The sequence below is a fragment of the Capsicum annuum genome, chromosome 4, assembly GCF_002878395.1.
Source record: "Capsicum annuum cultivar UCD-10X-F1 chromosome 4, UCD10Xv1.1, whole genome shotgun sequence".
Classification (NCBI taxonomy): Eukaryota; Viridiplantae; Streptophyta; class Magnoliopsida; order Solanales; family Solanaceae; genus Capsicum; species Capsicum annuum.
Genome location: NC_061114.1, coordinates 3183902 through 3206450, shown reverse-complemented (window position 1 = coordinate 3206450; position 22549 = coordinate 3183902). Strand labels below are relative to the sequence as shown.

The following is a 22549-nucleotide window of genomic DNA, read 5'->3' as shown; positions in this document are numbered from 1 at the left end:
GTGGTGAGTAATTATTCCTTGTTGATGAATGATCATAGTATGCTTGTTTAGATAAGGCCATAAGTATGAAGTAAGATTTGGGGCCAAGTTATTATTTATGTGATGGTTAGTGGAATTTTGTATGTGTATGTTCTTGGGGTAGATCGTGGGAGTGATATTAATAGTGATTTAGAGAATATGTGAAGTATTCCTTTATGAGTGTTTTCTTTAAAGTTCATATGTGGTTATAAAGATAGGCTTGAATGACATGTTGAGATTGTTGTAAAGGAACGCTATATGCGCTAGCGACTTCATAGTAAGAGTTCAGAGTAGTCATTGAAGTGGTAAGGCATGTTATACTTAGGATGTGATCTTTAAAGGAGATATAGAAGATTGCATCATATGGTTTAGAATAATAGCGTGGTCTGGCAAGTTGTATTTTTGTGACTTAGAGTTAGGCTTGATCACAGCGAAGGAATTAAGTTATTTTTGACATTAGTAGAAAGATTTGTCAATGCTCATATGAGAATTTTAAGCTGAGTTGAATGAATATGATATTTAAGGAGTATAGTATAGTTAAGTGATATTCGAGAAGTGTGCTAAGCTTGAAAGTAAGAAGTTGTAATGCCAAAGGCCTGGTAATTCTATCCTAATTCAGGAGTTATATGCCTATGTTCTAGACTGCAGAGTAGTGTCAATGTGGTGATTCCTCAGTTGGATGTTTTGTGTAATCCATACCCAAGATTCATGGCTCCCTATTAATGCTAGAATTTCTTTAGAGAATCGTGATGAAGAGATACTCCAGTTAAGTATAAGGGTGTAGTATAATTCAGTCTACATGGCCAATAAGTCAGTTTAGCAGTTAGATTCGCATGACTTGTTTTCTCGTCTTTGCACTTATTCATGCTACTCAAAATCTCAGACATGCTACTATTCCAAGATAGAGTATACTAGTAGTTACGAGTATAGCCCATTACATGCATCATGCATTAAATTCAGATTTCAGATGTTCAGTTATGATTCAATTCGTAGGTGCCCTGTGCATCGCCTCAGTTTTCTGAGTATCTTAGTTAATTGAGCATTCAGATAGGGACACAGGGTACCAAGGGGGAGATACCCCATTCAGTTGCATGCATAGATTCTTATTACAAGCTTCACATCAGTTATTATTGCGTATTTATCCATACGTTCATACGTTAGTTCGGTTAGATATGCATGCATTAGAAATGCATGATTCATTATGACAATTTAGCCTATGAGTAGCTTCAGCTGTGTATTCCATGCCTCGGATATGCATGTCCGGCATAAGTATTTAAAACATCAGCAGTTCTAATATTATGAGTCATGTTTCCGATCAGTGTATTCTTTCTAAGGGAGCATATCATGTCCACGTTATCCCATACCCTTAAGACTTCGACATTCTATCCATCATTCGGGGACGAATGATTCCAAGGGGAAGATAATGTAACACCCCACATTTTGGGCTAGAATAAAAACTATGACTCTGATGCGTTGATAATCCCAGATCCTTAAATCCTATGTCAATTTGGCATGTTTATGTAGTATGTGAATCCATTTGAGCATGAATTTAGACCATAGAGGTCCTTCAAATCAAGGACGAGTTGAAACTATTTCGATCGATTATGTTTTAGTAGATATTGTAATTTGTGTCAGCTTCTATCAACCATGACTCTTTGTATATGTCGAATTAGAGAGCCTACTATGTATAAAATGATAAGTTTTCGAGTTAGCTTTCCAATGATGCCAATTTTGCTAAAATCCGGCACCCGAGCAAGAAGTTATGGCTTTTCAAAGTAGTATGCGTCGCCTAACCAATTGCACATGGCCACTAGAAAGCATATGCGACAGCATATGCAGCGCTTACGTAAACATAGGCGATAGCATACGCGGCGCCTATGTAAACATAGGCGATATCATATGCGGTGCCTATGTAATGGTTTCAAGTGACTTAAACACTCCTTTTTGGGGCAAAATGGTCCTTTTCCCACCCTTATTCAGCCATTAACACGAAATTCAGTCCCCAATCTCCAAAATACATCCACATTCCTCTAAAAATTCTCAAGAACACTCCCAAGGGTTTCAAACTAAAAACCCAAATAAATCAAGATTAAACCGTGGGTTTTTAAAATTGATTAGAGATTCGGAATCCCCAATCCATAGGCTTCAGGAAGCACCCATTATTTTCCAAAATAGAGGCACGCGGGGTTTTCATAAATTCTCATGGGCATGGAAAAATCATGTTTTAGAATGGGGATTTTTGAATCTACATATATATTCATGTATTAAATGTTTTAACATCATTGTTTTGGTCGTTTGACCTTTCCCAAAGTGATTTGAGAATATGAATGTATCAAACCATGTATTTAAGAACGAATTCTTGCTGAGAGCATGATTTTCGGTGAATTCCCTCTTATTATGAATTTTTCAAATTTCTAATAGCATATGAATTGTTTTGCAATGCATCCTTGAAAAGCACTAGATGAAATGATTGAATTCTTGTTATGATTTAAAGATGGTTTAAAATCACTAAACGGGGAATCTAGCATGAATGTTTAATGTTCATAATGCATGTAATGAAAGAGTGCATGGATTTGCTAAAGGCACTAGACCACCATATGTTGATGAAGTTTTTGCATGATTTTGTCGTGAGTTTCGAAACACAAAATCTTATATATCAGTTGCATGTTTTTGGTGGTCTAAATTATTCTTTAAATGAAAGATTTAGCTTAATGTATTATGGCTCAGAAATCATGAATTGCAAGTCTTGGTATGACGATACCAATTTAGACCAATGCCATATCAGACTCAGACCAATAGATATTCAGACTATCATGATTATAGACATTCTGAATGTTGCATGTACAGAAAAGGTTAAAAATAGGAATACAGAGATGTTAGGTGGTTCCTTGAAGAGGGATTGAGTTCAAGCAACTCATTGCCTAAAACCGTGGTTTTCCAACCCTGGTATATTATTATATGCTGACTTAAGTGTCGTGTGGCGTATCAAATTCAGGAACCCCAACCCTTGCGGCATACTCGGGTTGGAGGCTTCCCTGCTGAGTCAATGGCGGATTTTATATCACCCGTGGAGTATCAGACATGTAGGTATACCACCTAACTTAAAAGTAATACATAGATCAAAGTTTGAGATTTACAAACAGGTTACATATTTTCAGAAGGTGCCCATGTGTTTTTCAGCAACTGTTTTATGCATAATGTTTGATGAGCATTTTCTCTCACATATTATATATATATATATATATATATATATATATATGTTCAATTACTCTATTTTTGATTGCTTCACGTGCCAATACAATTATGCTGACCCCTCCCCCTTCCTCCCAGGTAATGAGGCACAGTCTAGGGGTCCAGATCCTCAGTAGAGTCTACAGACAGGGTTGTCTCAGATTTCAGTTGGTGAGCCTTCTTTACTTCGGAAGGACTAGTCATTTAGGTATTTATTTCAGTATGGTTTTTGGTCTGCTAGGGGCCTTGTCCCAGTTATTCAGATAGTATGTCAGTAGAGATTTTACAGACTGTTGCAGATGTTTATTAAATATTGTTTGGCATGTTTTCAGGCCTTTAACTGTTTTAAATTATTGTCCATGTTTCCGTATTATTGTGTCTCATCCATATTACTTTGATCATATGAATTATGTGCATGATTACCAAATAGACAGAGGGCGTTTCGGGCCTTCGGGTTCGGGAATGCTCGTCACGACCAGGGCCCCGGTTCAGTTCGTGACACTCGGTATATCCTTGGATCCACACGTCTTCCTCTCATCTCCTCCTCCCTCATGTAAGCATCATCAAAGGATCCATACCCTTCATAATCCTCTATACCATATTCCTCAAAGTGGGCGGGACAATTTTGGACGTTTGGAACTTGATTTGGAGGAATTGGATTTTGTGGAGCTGGTGGTCTTTGATTTACTGGAGCTTGGAAGGGAGGGTTTGGATTTAGTGGAGGTATTTGGTGTTCAAGTCTCTCTTATGGAACTTGAGGATTTTGGGAATGGATTGGTCTATTGGAGTCTCAGGTTAGGGGGTTCTGGGTGGTTTGGCTTGCGGCATTTAGTGGAGCTAGGGAAGGATTTGGTAATTGAGGCCATGTTTCGGGATTAATGATAGTGGAGGAATTTATATCATGCCCACTTGACAAAACATTTCGAGGAGTAGAAGGGAGAGAGTTCCTTTGACTCTCCACTTATTCTAACCTCCCACTAATAGTCGTCACTTCCCCCCTTATGGCTCTTACCTCCGTACTCAACCTTTCAAGAGTCGGGTCATAGCCTTAAGAGTAACCCTCATATTCTCCATTTCACTAGAATCCACGGTTTGAGATGTGGTTTCCTCCATTTTCAATGTATCACCTACATATGCAACAAACAAGTTAGTTAAAATCCCTCTCCACACTCACACTCTTTCGGTTCACTTACACTCGAGCTCCACAAGTGTTGTAGATTCACTAGTAACCCATGAATCCTTAAGGTATGAGTATGCCCTTTTCCAGAGTGGATTCTTGTTTGAAACTCAAAGAATTCTTGTTGAACTAGAGCCAAGAGTTATAACATATTTAAATGACAAAAGCACACAAACAAACGTTGACACGAACACAAGGCTTCAAGGGACTAATTGACAAGCTAGTAGGAATGTACTAGTTTGTTAATTAGTTCTCAAGTAAATTAGAGGAAACTAGGAATCAATAATTAGAAACTAGAACATCCAAATTTGAGCTTAAATTATCACGTGAGTAGTAACTAAGGTGACGTGGCAGCATGTCAATGGCCGTGAGTCCACATAAATAGTTCATCATCTTGAAGTCTTAGTCCCCTTAGATCTTTTGTAATGGATGGCTTGTTAATGGGATGAAAAACATAAATTCTTGTAACCTTTATTAACCTTTTTTTTTTTCAAACTCAAAAGGTGATGTTTGACCTCACTAGTCCCACAAGACAAGGTTCCTTGTTTAAAGGAAAAGTGGTTGTCAAGTCTTGAAAAGGTGATGTTGACAAGTCTTCTTACAAATAATTTTCAATTTTGTCTTACAAGCTTTTTGGATCTATTCTCTTTATAGAAGTTAAGACATAAGATAAGGGGAAGTTTAGGATGAATACAACATCAACACCCTCAAGAACATAACAACAATACACCACAATGGTCACTTCTAAGTTTTTTTTTTTCACAACACAATTCTCTTTTTCAATAAGCTCAACTTTAGATTTAGACACCTTTTGTGTTGATGAGAAAAAAACCAACACAAGAAACAAACTACACAAGTAAAACTTTTGTAGATCTACAACCAATTTTCGATCAAGAGGTTCAAGAACACACCCTTTTTTGTACGAGCTTCCCAAGATTGGTTTTGTAAGAACAAAACCAAGCCTTGATCTTTGATACCAATGATACAAAGCTAAGTGTATATAGAGAGATTCAAGCCAACACAAGAAGCAACAATAAGAACAACAAAATGCTAGTGAATCGAAAGAGGCCACGCACAGCTTCACTAGGATTCAACACTTGTTTTGACTAGAAAAATGATTTTACAACAAGAACAACAAATGAAAATTTTGCTAGTGAATCGAAAGAGCCCTACACGGCTTCACTAGACTTTTAGATTCAAAAACACAATATTATCAAGATTACAAAAGGTATAGAAACTTGACATAAAATATTCAATAATCTAAGAACCCTAACAATGAGAAAGGACCCTAAGACTAATGAATATCAAAACCAAATTCTTACTTGGATCAAGAGGAACTCAAGAACCCCAAGATCCTTGTTTCTAGCCAAGATACAACACTAGTATTGCTCGACTAGTGAGCTTACGGCTTTGGCCTCTCCGAAATGAGAAAGAGAAGTCATTGATATTACAAGTCTTTTGTTTCTTGAATAATAGGAATGAACTAAAGCAAGACAAGACCTATTACATGGGTTATATAGTCAATTACAATGGAAGGACAAAAGACCTAAATACCCTTGGCATTTAATTGGGTGGGTTAGGGGTGTCTTGATGAGCATCTTCACACTTTAATAAGTATAGTCCCTAAGATGGGATCACAAGGGCCTCACACGCGTCCAAGGATATGAACAAGGCTTGGAGTCGTTGCAACTCACGTGCTTGGCTTCGTGTGAAAGGTATCGAGCTAGGAATTCCCGTATCATGCCATGATCGTTTTCCTAATGTATGAAGTGATTATGAGGTGAAAAGTGTTCATAAAAATCACTTGGAGCAAACTTGAGCTAAGAACCCTTCATTCATCCAAAATTGGATATTCGATTCTACAAGATCTACTTTGAACATGTATAACTTTTGATACCTATAGAATTTTGGAGCTCAAGACCTACTAAATTGTAGATAATTGAATTATCTTTCCAACGACCAATTTTGTCTAAATCCGCTAACCGAGCGAAAAGTTATGCTATTTTTCGTGTGAGGCAGTAAGGGGTCGCGATAGCCTCGTGACGCGAGGGTTGCTTGACCCAACTAGGGGTCGCAACGTGGGCTCCATTTTAGCATCATCTCTGTTGCTGTTGCTGCTGTTTCGAGTAGACAAGATCCCAGAGTAAATGTCATAATAGAAGAAGGATCGTTTGTCCTTGTCGTTGTGATCCTGCCACAGAAACCACAACGGTAGACTTGTCATTACAAACATAAAATGCTATTAGCACTTTTACATCGATGATTTAAAGAACTGTAGCTTGATGATGCACGTTGTTTTCTTCCCTTTTCAACTTTGTCTAGTACCAAGACATAATGTTCATCTTTTAGTAGTTGGCTGAAGGAGAGATATATTCCAATCCGAGACATGACTGGATCTCAGTCTCAAAGTTCGTCAGTCTTAGATCATTGTTATTCTAACCAGCAGGATCCTAGCTGATGCATTCCTTTGCAAATCTCTATTATTCAGTGTCTTGAGCGAAGAGTCTTCTGGAAGCAACCCCTCTACCTCCACGAAGTAGGGGTAAGGTCTGGGTACACCGCCCCCCAAAATCCACTTGTGGGATTACATTAGGTACGTCTTTGTATCATATCAATGTCTTAATGTCCATCGAAATCATTAATTTCACCTAGCGTAAAATAAAAAAGAGTTTAACTTATTTCCACCATCAGTGGAAAATTTTTCTTTTACACAAGTAGTAATTTTAATAGGTAACAAATAATGACATTATTTTCATAGAATAATTTTCTTAATTACTTGATTTTTTTCTCTCTCTATTTCTTAATGTTAGAACTTGGAACGTAATTTCTCTTGTACATGTTTTCTCAACTTTATATTGATTTGAAAAAAATAATTATTGTACTCATTTTTATCTCAAAAATTTCTTCTACCGGTAGTTTTACAATGAATTAAAATCATCCTTATAAAATTTTTTAGTCTCAATTTAGTTATTGATGTTTGGATTTTGAGAGCTAAATGAGTCAACGTCTTATTATAATATTTTCTTAAAGTCTGTTAAAAATTGATATATTGTACCATCAAATTAAAATAGTTTACTTTTTATTATAACTTTTATAATCCCAAATGTACAATCAATATTAAAAAAATTGAATCTCAAAAAGTAAAAAGTCTCATAAAAATTGAAAGTTGATGCTACTAATTGATCCAAATTAGATGGTGATAGCTTTGAAAGTTGATGCTACTACTACAACAACAACAAACCCAGTATATTCCCACCTAGTGGGTTGTGGGGAAGGTAGAATGTACGCAGTCCATACCACTACGTCCGAAGAAGTAGAGAAAGTTGATGCTACTAATTAATCCAAATTAGATTGTGTTGAATAATTATAAAGTAGAAATTAACGATCAATTAAAAAGACTCGATTGATCTTCGTAATTTTAATAACAAAGTCACACTGCTATAAAAAAATATTGATAGAGTGAATATAGAGTCCAAGTTATCTTCTACAACTATTTTCCTTATTTATAATTTTAAGATTAAAAAATTAAAATAATTGAAAATTACCTATCATAGGCTTTAGAGTACTTGCTTGTGTAAAAAATAGTTTCCACTGTTGGTGGATACTAGTTAAACTCAATAAAAAATCTAAAGAAGATCATTTTATCCTCAAATTATGAAATTTCCTTTTTTTGGGGGCACTTTTTCTTGGAGCCCACAGCTTTATTTTCTGATCAGTACTGGACTATGCCGGAAATTATTGGTAACTTTAACCAAGAAAGAGATATTTTAAACATAAAAATCTTTGTTATAAATTCATTGTAATATTAAAATTATGAGTTCAAATTATTCATGGCATATATTTATATATTAATTCATTTCATTCTTATGCTGTTATTGAGGCGCAACCTTTTACATTGGTCACAAAAGTTTGTATAAAATGACACCAATGGTTTATTATTTTGATGGTAGATTCAAAATAGTCTCTTACGTATGTATTTTATAGTTTTGGTCGTATAAGTTTGTAAAAAACTAACATTTTTTTGGTTAAACATTTACCAAATTCATTCATTCTGTGTTATTGATGTAACACCCCGAAAACTTGTCCATTTTCATTGGTTTTCTTAGACTATCTTCAGCTCAATAATCAAGCCTTGAAGCCCTTAAAATAATTAGAATTCAATGGAGATGTGTTACGGTATGTAGGAATACGTTTTTAGACGTGAAATCGTAAGAATAATTCTAGCTCTGCCCACATGGCATAGAAGAAGATAAAAGAAAGAGTGCATTTTTTTTGTTCATCTAAAAAAAATGCCTCTACTATTTTTGGTTGAAGAAGAAAAATGCAGCTTCTTGTAACACTGACTGATTCAGTCTATTGTAAGTATTTTATGGAAACAAGAAAGTTTTCTTAGCTGAACTTAGCGGCTGAAAAAAGAGATGAGTTAGAAGAGAAGAGACGCAGAGAAGTTTATTTTTCTTTACTGATAAAGCTGCATATTTTATTGATCATCAACTCCCTCTTAAATAGTCGATATTACAACCAAAAATAGGTTAAACTTCCCGTAAAAAAACAACGTATTTTCTACCAAAAATAACAAAAACAACTAATCAGTTTCCTACCAAAAATAGAAATCCCAATTTGAGTAGAAGTTCTATATAAAAATAGTTGGAGAAAAACAAAAAAATAAATCAGCGCATTATTCCTTAAAGCTACTTTTAACATTTGTCAAATATTTAAAATTTTGTTTGTTAAATATTTACCGAATTCATTCATTCTGTGTTATTTCACATATTATTTCTTTATTGCTCTTGTGATGACATAAAGAAAGGAAGCTTTGAATGAAATGATATTTTAAAAGAAAGAGCAAGAGATCTCTTTGCTATTTAAAGTCTTAACACCACATCGTTACACTCCATATCCATATTCCTACCAATTTATGCAATTATGGAGAAAGCTTTAACCTCTTTTCTCTTAACACTCTTGTTACTTCACTATGTAATGGTTAGTTCAGCCATGAACCAAACAAACAATACCACTGATCAATTAGCTCTTCTTTCTTTAAAATCTCAAATCATTTCCGACCCCTTTCACTTCTTGGATGAAAGTTGGTCTCCGGCTATTTCTGTTTGCCATTGGGTGCGAGTCGCTTGTGGTTCTCGCCGTGATTTTGGAAACCTCACATTTCTTGTTTCTCTTGACTTGGGAAACGATAACTTCCATGGAAATTTGCCTCAAGAAGTGACACGCTTGCGTCGTCTTATGTTTCTTGATTTAAGTTTCAACAACTTCAGAGGGGAGGTTCCTTCTTGGTTTGGGTTTTTACATCAACTTCAAGTTACTAATATTAGAAATAATAGTTTCACTGGTTCCGTCCCTTCTTCATTTTCTAATATGTCCACACTTGAGACTTTGAATCTGAATTCCAATTGCATTGAGGGACAAATACCAAAAGTGATTTGAGGTCTTATAAACCTTAGAGAATTAAGGTTGCGAGGTAACAACCTCATAGGTTCTATTCCTCTGTCACTCTCAAATGCCTCGAGGTTGGAGACTTTAGATATATCTTTTAATTCACTTCAAGGGAATATTACAGAAGGGATAGGCAATCTTCACAACATGAAGTTGTTGGGCATACAAGATAATCAACTTACGGGTTCTATACCATTCACAATTTTCAATATCTCAAGAATCGAAGTCATTGCATTTACACGCAATAGCTTAGCAGGATATCTTCCCAAAGGTTTATGCAATGGTCTCCCAATACTCAAAGGGCTTTATTTATCGGGAAACTAGTTTCTTGGTCATATTCCTGCAAGCTTATCAAATTGTTCACAACTTCAGCTATTGTCTTTATCGGAAAATGATTTAACAGGTATGTTTTTATCTTATGAATGCAAGTATCTAATTGCTTCATGTTGTCTTTATCTTATATTTCCTTATGTCGATCTACTGCTCCATTCATTCATTATGTCTATTTAACAGAAAGTTGTTGCTCAGTTAGTTAGATCAGCTGGCTGATTGATAGTGTGTAGTGAGCTGGCACACAAGAATGTTATTCCTACAATTCCTCTTTGTAAAGACTAGAAGCTGTTGTCACAACCCTTTTTTACGACTCCAAAAAAAAATATGTATGTATTTTAAGTTCGAAAGGGTTTTATTATTAAGGTGACAAAAAATGAAAAATTTGTTTTAAAAAAAAAGGATTATTTACATTATTTTTTCTTATTCAGAGTCGCCACTTGGCATAATCCGGTGTGCCAAGTCACCTTTGGAAAATCCTTTTCGAAACGGTTTGACTCTAAAAACTGATCCGCAAATAGTGGTTGACCGAGAGGAAGGTGTTAGGCACCCCTCGATCCCGTGGTTCAACCACGGTTGCTTGGTGGAGCATATCGGCTAATTTGACATTACAAATGTACACACCACATAAACACACAAAACAAGCAAACAAACAAATCACACAAAATTCAAAATAAACCAAAATAATGTTCAGTCCAAATTATACAATCCAAAATAAAAGAGGTGCTGAAATATAAAACCTATTCTATTCTAAAATAATCCTAAACTAAACTCCACCAGACATTCCGGGCCTTGATCACGAGCCTCCTTTGCGTACATGCTACTTTGGGGCATTCCCCGGGTAAATCAATACAAATCCTTTGGGGCATTCCCCGGCTAAATTATACAATTGATTCAAAAGTGATAAAATCAAACCATTCAATCAAATTTCAAACATTCAATCAACCCACAATCTCTAGATTTTCCTACCCCACCTACGTCTTGCCTATTCCCATCGACCTATCTTGATACTACCAAATTCAATTAACGTTTATTTCAAGTCAAACAACTAATGAATCAAACTAATCAAAATTCACTAATTATATCAAGTTTTCAATTCTCGACCCACTTATTCCCACATGAATTCAAATCTTTCAATTCCTTCATTCACATGAATCAATCAATCAATATCAACCATAATAATCACGATTGCTCAAACACAAGATCGAAACATATCACCAAAGAACACATCATAGCCACATTAAAAAAATAATAAAGAGAGAGAGTTAAGGAATGGACCTTCAAATACTCGATTACGATGATAATAATGTTTAGGAAAACCAACTCCGAGAGTTCGAATAGTGAGACCTCAACGGTGATGCAATCCCAACTCAGTATAGAGAAACGAAAAATCACAAAATTGACCACGAATGATCCGATTGAAACTGATGACACCCAAAGTAACCAAATTCTAGAATAACTCGACCAAAAGTAGATAAATACCAACGCCTCAATAGAACTTGTTGTTGTCGTTGGTAATAAAGATGACCAAAATAGCCGACCGGAGAACCTCAACAATGAACCCCAATTCTATATTCAAGAAATTGCTACCCGAACTACTCACAATACCCGATCAAGACCAAACAATAACCAATCTTCTAGTAAACCAGTACAAAACCCACGAAGAAACACAAATCCAGCTAAAACGAAACACAGATTCAAATGGAATAGCGACAATAAAGTATCTTTGGATTGAATTTAAGAAAAGGGGAATCAATGGCGCTGTTTCTCCAATAGACGCGCTAGAATAGTAACCATGAATGATGATTGGTTTTTTTCTAATGAGCCCGTTGAAACAGTGACGAAAATGAACAACGAAGGGAAGAAAAATGATGAAGACGGGATCGGTATCTGTCTATATCTCGCCCGTAAGTCAGAGGAAAGCAACGAGATTCGGCGAGTTTGAGATCGATCCAGCAAATGAAGAACGGTGGAGATGATTCCAGCAAAGCTACTGTCGGAACAGTAACCCGAAAAGAACCTGAATAAGAACGACCAATTCAAATCCGTAACGAAACCTGAAATCCGACTCAAATCAAACACCCAGCTTTCGAACCTAAATTCCCAATCAATTTTGATCCCGAAATAGTGTTGAATCGGGTGAGGAGACGCCGTTTTATGGCGACGAAAGATCGCCGGAACAGTAGCGTGAACGAGCTATTGTTTCTCTTCTCTCTCTGTTCTCTCTCTTGCTATTTTCTTCGATCTATGTGTTTGTGTGCGGTGAAGAGAGTGTGAATCCAGTGAGTGTGTGCGTGAGTTTATCTCGGTAGCAGCTGAAAATGGAAGATGATGGTAATGGTTTTTGTGATGAGTGTGTTCCTGTGTATTTAGTGAAGGTGAGTGTTATGTGTGCCGTGGAGAAGAAAAAGAAAAATGGAGTTCATCCATGGCTACTGTCATGTGTATTCTTAATTGTCCAAATGGGGAATTTCAGCTAGTGTCTTTTATGAGGATGTGAAGAGTGTGTGCGTATCTTGAAGAAGAAAAGGAAAAAAATGGAATTCTGTGGAATGGAAAAAAATGGATCCCATGATTTCCTTTTTTTTGTTGTATATATGCCTATGGAATTGTGTGGTTGTGGGGTAGGGTAGGTGGGGTAGTGAGATGGGGGTAGGGGTAGGGGTAGGGTGTGATGTGGTTTATTTTAATTGGGTAGGTTGTTAGGATGAGATGTAAAGGGGTTAGGATAGGATAGAATTTGTTAGGGAGTTTGTTATTTTTGTATTTATGTGGAGATATAATAACATGGATGAGGGTAGACAGTAGGATAAAGTAAAAATGGGTAAATGTGAATAAAATTAAACTTTAAGAGGGCAAAATCACATGTTTACATCCTGTCCCCTTTGGATGTAAACACATGATGTTTTCATACAAAGCAGTAGTTAAAGAGACGGAATTTTATCCTGACCTTTATTTAAAAGCATGGAGCAAGAGGAAGAAGGGAACCAGGTCTTGACTTAGGACATCCTACCTACCCAAGTCATGAGGAAATCACAACTATCTCAAAGGGTTGGAAGAGAAGCGGACTATACCGAGTTGGAGAGTCAAGTGAGGTTCCACCGAGCTTCCGGTCCGCGGCTTTGTCATTACATCAAAAATGAAAATTACAAGTTAAAACATAAATGAAATTACAAAATCCTATTTATACAGCTTTTGTTGGCTCTTGACTCGACTTTTATCGCCCTATTCTTCAGTTGGAATCCTGACTTGTAATTTTTTTCAACTTGTTGCTTGGCTTTCAATTGCTTCGCTTTGTTGCTTCATTTTTCGCTTCTTCACCCTATTCTCCAGGCGAGCTCCTGACTTGCTATTTCACCACTTTGTTGCTTGACTTTTCATTTGCTTCACTTTGTTGATGACTTTTTGTTTCTTCACCCTATTCTTCAAGCGGTCCGCTGAAACGCAAAATTAAAACTAAAATGAAAATTATCCCGAACAAAAATTATAGTAAAGTAATATTTCATTTTTGAAAGCGCTGTCCCATTTCTAGGAGGGTCCTGAACAGAAAGTAAAGTCCGATTTTCCAGGAGAATCCTGAACAGAAGGTAAAGTCTCATTTTTCAGGATGGTCCTGAACATAAAGTAAAATCCCATTTTTCAGGAGGGTCCTGAACAGAAAGTAGAATACCATATTTCAGGAGAGTCCTGAACATAAGGCAAAATCCCATTTTTCAGGAGGGTCCTGAGCATAAAGTAAAATCTCATTTTTCAGGAGGGTCCTGAATAGAAAGTAAAATCCCATTTGTCAGGAGGGTCCTGAGCATAAAGTAAAATCCCATTTTTCAGGAGGGTCCTGAACAGAAATTAAAATCCCATTTTCCAGGAGGGTCCTGAACAGAAAGTAGAATCCCATTTTTCAGGAGGGTCCTGAACATAAGGCAAAATCCCATTTTTCAGGAGGGTCCTGAGCAGAAAGTAAAACTCCATTTTTCAGGAGGGTCCTGAACATAAAGTAAAATCCCATTTTTCAGGAGGGTCCTGAACAGAAAGTAAAATCCCATTTTCCAGGAGGGTCCTGAATAGATAGTAAAATCCCATTTTTCAGGAATGTCCTAAACTGAAGTAAATTCCTATTTTTCAAGAGGGTCCTGAACAGAAAGAAAAATACCATTTTTTAGGAGGGTCCTGAACATAAAGTAAATTTTCATTTTTCAGGAGGTCCTGAATTGAAAGTAAATTCTCATTTTCCAGGAGGGTCCTGAACATAAAATAAAATCCCATTTTTCAGGAGGGTCCTGAACATAAAGTAAAATCCCAATTTTTCAGGAGGGTCCTGATCAGAAAGTAAAATTCCATTTTCCAGGAAGGTCCTGAACATAAAGTAAAATATCATGGATGTGCATTTCCAATGGTAGCTGAATTAAGTGAAGCGAATTTCCCCCTATTTCAACAAAGAAAATTTGTCAGTTAAAAACTTAGTGGTGGCTTGCAGCTCTTGGCTTCTCAGGCATCTGCCCTAGCACTCGTTCCTTTCATCTTTGTTCCAAATCACTGACACTTGCCCTATCTTTCCGCATCATTTCCCCAGATCTAGATTGAGGAAAATGAGTTCTGACTCGTACAATGGGTTTCTATTTTACCATGCCCCTAAGGTGCACTCTTTTTCCAAATCTAAATGCTTCCACGAATCCAATAGCCTGTCGGTTGATAGACTTCCTTTGCTTCGTTTTGAATTACAATCATATTTCTTTCATATGATAGTCCTTGGCTTTTCCTCATATAATTGGAAAGACTAGTAGTAAATTTTGAAATCCTTTCTTGCTTGTTTTGACACAGACTTGACTTAAAATGTATAGAAATGATGGCGACTTTTATTTTAATAAATGACATAAAAAGACAAAAAGCATGAATATGTAAATGAAAGAAAAGGGCAATGTCCCATATTCAAAAAGAAAACTTATCTGAATACGACGAACGAACTCCAATTAGTATGACATGCATTTTGGATTAAGCTACCTGATCTTCCTATCCAAACTCCCCATTTGTTGTTGAGTTCGTGCTTTTGCCGATGAGCCGCTTCTTCAAATCCATTGGACTCATACATCACATTCGATGGACGACATATTAAAAGACTTTCACCAACAAATCTCTTTCTTTTGACATTTCACTTTCTCTTGAACTCGCCATCGCCTTACGGTGCCCGTGAGGGTTTTCACCAATAAGACTTTCTCATTTTTATTTCTCTCCACTCACCATCGCCTTATGGTGCCTGCGAGGGTTTTCACCAATAAGACTCTCTCATTTTCATTTCTCTCAACTCACCATTGCCTTATGATGCCCATGGGGGTTTTCACCAATAAGACTCTCTCATTTTGTATTTCTTTCCTGATTTCTTATGCTGAGGGAGACAAGTGGTACCTCACAATGTATCATCATATCAATTGCATGCTTAGCCTTAACATTATCAAAAACTGATCTGAAGGACTTTCTTTGGTTGTAACTTGGCTTTTGGATAAGGTTAGAAAAGGATGGCAAGGGGTTCAAACGACACTTGAAGTGGGGGTGGGACTTACAACTTTTGCAATTGACTCAAACAACATGTTAACTCATGCCCTAATTTTTGTTGACTGGGTGAATCTTAAATCTTTATTTGGTTGGACTGAGCCCAAAATAGGGCAGCCTACGTATCTCACTCCCGAGAGAGAAGAATCAGGTCGCACATAGTTCCATAAGCTTGTTATTTGTTGTGATTTGATTTTTCTCCTTTTATTTTCGAACTCTTTTTTTTATTCTTATTTTCTTGACATTTATCTTTGATTCTATTTTGATTCCAAAAGAGGGATATGAAAGAAAAATAAAATGAAGCTCAAACGGTTAAACAAAGGATGACACAATGTTTGGATAGAAGAATAAAATGTCTTCATCATATCAATCTTCAAAAATTCAAGTACTAAAAATGCAATAAAATCAACAAAGGATCAAATATCATACATAATATCTTTTGACCGCATCAGTATTGATAGCCATTTCTGCCATTTTGCCTTCAGTATCTGTCAAATATAAGGCTCTATTGGGGAACACTTTCTTCACAACAAAGGGACCTTGCCAGTTAGGGGAGAACTTGCCTTTCTCTTCAACCTAGTGAGGAAGGATACGTATCAATACCAACTGACCAACTTCAAAATTCCTGGGACGGACCTTTTTGTTATACGCTCGAGCCATCCTCCTCTGATACAACTGTCCATGACATACAGATGTTAGCATTTTTTGCTCAATCAAACTCAAATGTTCTAGTTGGGTTTTTACACATTCGTCATCATCAATCTCTACTTCTACAATGACTCGAAGAGAGGGAATTTCAACTTCCATAGGGATGTCTGCTTCTGTCCTATACACCAATAAATATGGAGTTGCCCCTAATGAAGTATGAACAGTGGTGCGATAACCTAGCAATGCAAACAACAATTTTTCATGCCAGTGTCTAGACCCTTGTACCATTTTTTGCAGTATCTTTTTTATATTCTTATTGACGGCTTCGCACCATTGGCCTTTGGGCGATATGGAATAGAATTTCAATGTGCGATCTCAAACTGTTGACATACTTCTTGCATCAAATGACTATTGAGATTGGAAACATTGCCTGTAATGATCATCTTAGGAATTCCAAATCTACAAATGATATTGGAATGAAAAAAGTCTACCACAGCCTTCTTTGTCACTGACTTGAAAGTTACTGTTTCTACCCACTTTGTGAATTAGTCAATGGCTACCAAAATAAATCTATGTCCATTTGATGCCTTCGGCTCAATGGGTCCAATCACATACATTCCCCAAGCCATGAACGGCCATAGAGCGGTCATTGTATGCAACTCAACAGTAGAACGTATCAGATCACCGTGTACCTGACATTGATGACACTTTCAAACAAATTGAATAGAATCCCTCTCCATAGTAAGCCAGTAATAACCTGCTTGAAGAATCTTCTTTGACAAGACATGACCATTCATATGCGACCCGCATACTCCAGAGTGTATTTCAACCATGATTTTCGAGGATTCTCTTGCATCTACACACCTCAAAAGTCCCAGATCTGGGGTTCTCTTATATAAGATTCCCCCACTTAAGAAAAATCCACTAGCCAAACGCCTAATATTCCTCTTTTGATCGTTTGTGGCATATGCTGGGTATTCTCCTGACTGAATGTATCGCTTGATATCCAAGAACCAGGGTTCTCCATCGAGTTCTTCTTCAACCGCACTACAGTAAGCATGCTGATCACAACTCTGTATATGCACTGGATCGATATAGGCTTTATCAGGATGTTGGAGCATTGAAGACAGAGTGGCTAAAGCATCAACAATTTCACTATGAATCCTTGGAATATGCCTAAATTTTACTAACACAAACCGTTGACATATCTCCTGCAAGCATTATCAATACGGGATGAGCTTCAAATCTCGCGCCTCCCAACCGCTTTGAATTTGATGGACGAGCAAATCTGAATCCCCCAACACCAATAATTCTTGGACTCCCATATCAACAGCTAACCCCAAAAATGTAGGCTTCATACTCTGCCATATTGTTAGTACAGTAGAATCGAAGTTATGCAATTTCTGAGAAATGTTGTCCCGATTCAGAGATAAGAACCGCACCTATTCTGACTCCCTTCATAATAACAGCTCGATCGAAGAACAACCTCCAACCTGGATCAGCATCTATAACAACTTCATCAGCATACGACACTTCTTCGTCAGGAAAATATGTTTTTAATGGCTTGTACTCTTTATCGATGGGATTCTCAGCAAGATGATCTACCAAGTCTTGGGCTTTCATGGTGGTTCGAGTCACATATACAATGTGGAACTCGGTAAGCAATATTTGCCACTTTGCCAATTGACCTGTCGGCATAGGCTTCTGAAAGATATACTTTAAAGGATCAATGTGGGAGATGAGATAAGTAGTATAGGATGAGAGATAATGCTTCAAATTCTGCGCTACCCAAGTTAGGGCACAACACGTCCTTTCAAGAAGAGTATACCTGGCCTCATATGCGGTGAACTTCTTGCTAAGATAATAACTAGCCTGCTCTTTTTTGTGTGTGACATCATGTTGACCCAGGACACAACCGCAAAGACCTGTCCATGACTGATAAATATAAGATCAAAGGCCTACCAGGATCTAGGGGTACCAGCACGGGCGGATTTGACAAATATCTTTTGATTCGATCGAACGCTTCCTGACATTCTTTAGTCCATTTTATCGCAACACTCTTTTTCAGCAACTTGAATATGGGCTCACAAGTGGTTTTGAGTTGAGCAATAAACCTACTAATGTATTTCAGTCTACCAAGTAAACTTATCACCTCTGTCTTATTTTTGGGTGGGGGCAAATCCTGAATGGCTTTAATTTTTGCGCGATCCAATTCAATCCCCCAACCGCTGACCACAAACCCTAATAGCTTTCCAGACGAAACTCCAAATACACATTTTTCCGAGTTGAGCTTGAGATTATACCTGCAAAGCCTTTGAAAGAACTTAAATTTTTAACATGGTAGGTCCTACTTTTTGACTTAATAATCACATCATCCACGTATTCCTCATCTCCTTATGCATCATATCATGAAACATAGTGGTCATGGCTCTCATGTATGTTGGTCCAGCATTCTTCAAACCGAACGGCATCACTCGATAACAATAGGTCCCCCATGGTGTGATAAAAGACGTCTTCTCTGCGTCTTCATCATCCATAATGATCTGGTGATATCCGATATAGCAATCCACAAAAGAGGAAACCTCGTGTTTAGCACAGTTGTCTAGCAAAATATGGATGTTGAGCAGTGGAAAATCATCTTTCAGACTTGCTCTGTTCAAATTACGGTAATCAACACATACTCGAATTTTTCCATCTTTCTTTGGTACGGGAACAACATTGGATAACCACATGGGATAACGAGCCACTCAAATTACTTTGGCTTCAAGTTGTTTTATAATTTCCTCTTTGATTTTAATACTTACATTAGTTTTAAACTTCCTCAACTTCTGTTTGACAGGAGGGAATACGGGGTTAGTTGGCAATTTGTGAGCCACTAATTCAGTGCTTAAACCAGGCATATCATCATAAGACCATGGAAAAACATCCTTATAATCAATTAATGCTTGAATCATTCCAAACATCCTTATAATCAATTAATGCTTGAATCATTCCATCTTTTAGCTGTGGCAAAGCATGTACACTGATTTTAGTTTCCCTAACATCTTCTTGATTCCCTAGATTTATTGGCTCAGTCTCATTCAAATTAGGATTCGGTTTGTCTTCAAACTATTCCAACTCTTTGCTTATTTCTTCTAGTGCTTCTTCTTCATTATATTCCCCATCCTACTTTATTACATCTTGATTAGTTTGGATTTTAAGATCAGGCTGAAAATTCCGAATGCATGTTCTGTCATTAGAATCAGCATAAAGAGAACTATATATATAAAAAAGAAGAATAAAATATATTAGACATGAAACAAAAGGGACATTGCATTTCATTAAATAAAAAAATAGAAGGGTTTAAGCATAGATGCCAACATAACATAAACAAACTAAAATTCGAATTGCAACCCTAAAATAACCCGGATAAATAGAAAGCAAAACAAAATAAACTACCAAAACTCCCTTCTGACGGGGAGAGGAATGACTTCATAATTATTGAGTCGGATGGATGGACCTATGAATTGCATGTCTGCCATACCGGTGTCTTCTCCTGCTTCGACCATATCAACTTCAATAAAAATGTTCTAGCAGTTATCAACCAATTCAACTTCAAATCCACATGTTTTGTGACACCGCTCTTAAGAAATGATTCACTGAGCAGTGGCATTGGGTGAGGGAGTGACCATGTTTTCTTTTTCCTTCCCTTGGCTTTCTTCAGATCTTCAGCCGTAGGCTCAAATCCCAGACCAAACATGCCCACATTCTCACCCAGACATATAGGACGAACTATACCGTGTAGAGATGCTCCCAAACCCTTTCCTAGATTAAATTTGTATTTCTAAAGTTCACTCACCATCATGATAAAAGCGGAAGACAATTGCAATCCCGGTATAACATGCCATTCAAGAATACGATTCACTCGCACTGTATCAAAAATTTGATAGACGAATATCTCCTCTATGTTATTTGCTTTAATAAGAGACAAGGGAGAATCTTCGCAGGCGGACAAATCTCCTTCACCGTGAATAACCACTTCTTTCTTGTCATGTTTAAACTTAATCATTTGGTGCAGTGTAGATGCAACTGCCTTGTCCTTGTGGATCCACGGCCTTCCCAACAACAGATTGTAAGAGGAGTCTATATTCAATACTTAAAACTCTATGGAGAACTCAACAGGCCCTATGGTCAACAATAGTTCTATTCGCCAATGGAATTTGATTTTGCACCATCGAAAGCCCTGACACATACATTGTTAGGCCTGATCCTGTCAACACCAATATTCAACTTTTGCAAAGTAGATATAGGGCAAATATTTGCACCTGAAACTCCATCAATCATAACATGAGTGACGTAGAAATCTGTAAACTTCACTGTAATGTAAAGTCCCCGATTATGCCCTGTACCTTCAATAGGCAATTCATCGTCAGAAAAGCTAATTCGATTGACCTCAAAGATTTTTCCGACCATTTTGTCAAGCTGGTTGATTGTAATCTCCCTTGGAACATATGCTTAATTTAATACCTTCAGTAAAATATCACGATGCTCCTTGGAGTGAAACAGCAAAGATAAGAGGGAAATTTGAGTAGGGGTTTTCTTCAACTAGTCTATTATTGAATACTCTGGAAATTTTATCTTTGTCAAAAATTCTTCGGCTTCTTCTTAGGTGATAGGATTTTTGATAGATGACGGTCCACTCACCATTGGCTTGGACTTTCTTAAGCTTTCAGGCATGAAGCATCTTCCTGACCTAGTCACACCCCTACCTCATCTACATCTTCCACTACTGCTTTCCCATAATAGGTCATCACAGTCCGCCCATAATTCCAGGGAACCCTTTTCGTATCAACTATCGGAGGTTGGGTCACCTATTTGAGGACAATAGGCGCTACCAGTGCTCCTTTCACCATCATGATGGGCTTGCTCGGAGCTCCTACCACTGTCAACCTAGGTTTATCCTGACGTAAATCAACATACCTTTTGGAACCTTGCACAGTGATCAGGGGTTTCTTTGTGCTTTCTTGGGCTTTATCTTCTCTCATTCCTTCCTGTCTTAATGACATTGCTTTTAAAGACTCTGCTACATTCACTGATTTCTCCTCAATGGTCTATATCTTGATGATAGGCTTATAACACCTTGACGACTCTTTCCCATCATATATTAATTCTAACATATTGGTTTCAACATGGGTTGGCAGCGGATTCTGGTTAATGTTTGGACCCTCCAGGGCCTGGACCAGCATCTGATTTGTGTCAATTAAATCTTGGAAAGCTCTCTTTAAATTTTAGCATTTCTCGATATCATGGCCTAGTATGTCAAAATAGTACGCACACCTTAAAGAATAATCGAGATTCCTCGGCAGTGGATTTGAAAACCTTCCTTGAATTGGGCTTAAGACCTTCAACTTTCTCAACCTATCAAACAAGCTAGTATATGACTCGCCAAGAGGTGTGAATTGATTTTTGACCGCCTTCTCTTTCTTATACTCGGGCCTAGGTTGAAAACCGGGTCTGTAATGGTTTTCATAATTCGGTGGAGTGAATGGGAAATTTTGTGGGGCTTGCGCTCACCATTGCGTGTAAGAAGGGGTTTGGGCATATGGTTGTGCGCTATATAATGGGTACGGGGGTGGTGGAATGGAATATAAAGGGTTTTATAGAGGGTAGTAATAGTGGGGAGGAATATATGGAGCTTGGGCATAGACTTGGGCTTGGGATTGGGGATAGGGGCGAGGTGGTCTTTTGGGATAGGAATGGGTTCCAGCTACGACAGTCGCCACATCCTCTTTCTTCTTTTTACCTTCGAATGTGCCAGATCCACCTTGAATTGCTTGTGTGGTGGCTTTTAATGCGGCAAAACTCACTATTTGGCCGGTCTTGATTTCGTCCTCTATCATCTCCCCCATCTTGAGGACTTCAATAAATGACTTTCCTATTGCCAGAAGTAAATGTTGAAAATAGGTGTCATCTTGTGCCTAAATGAAAACCTATACCAACTTACTTTCTTTCATTAGAGGCATTACCTTTGTGGCCTGTTCACTCCACCTTATCGCGTATTCCCTAAAACCTTTAGTTCTTTTCTTCTTCATGTTGACCAAGGATTATTCGTCCGAAATCAGGTCGATGTTATACTAAAGTTGTTGCACAAACTCAGAAGCTAAGTCATCC

General features: G+C 37.3%; 1 protein-coding gene across 1 annotated transcript; it reads left to right on the top strand.

Moving 5' to 3' along the window:
- Positions 1-9406: 9406 nt before the first annotated feature.
- LOC124897844 (leucine-rich repeat protein 1-like) lies at positions 9407-9868 on the top strand. The gene has a single exon (XM_047411442.1). It carries the CDS (start codon positions 9407-9409, stop codon positions 9866-9868), a length of 462 nt encoding a protein of 153 aa, XP_047267398.1.
- Positions 9869-22549: the final 12681 nt, after the last annotated feature.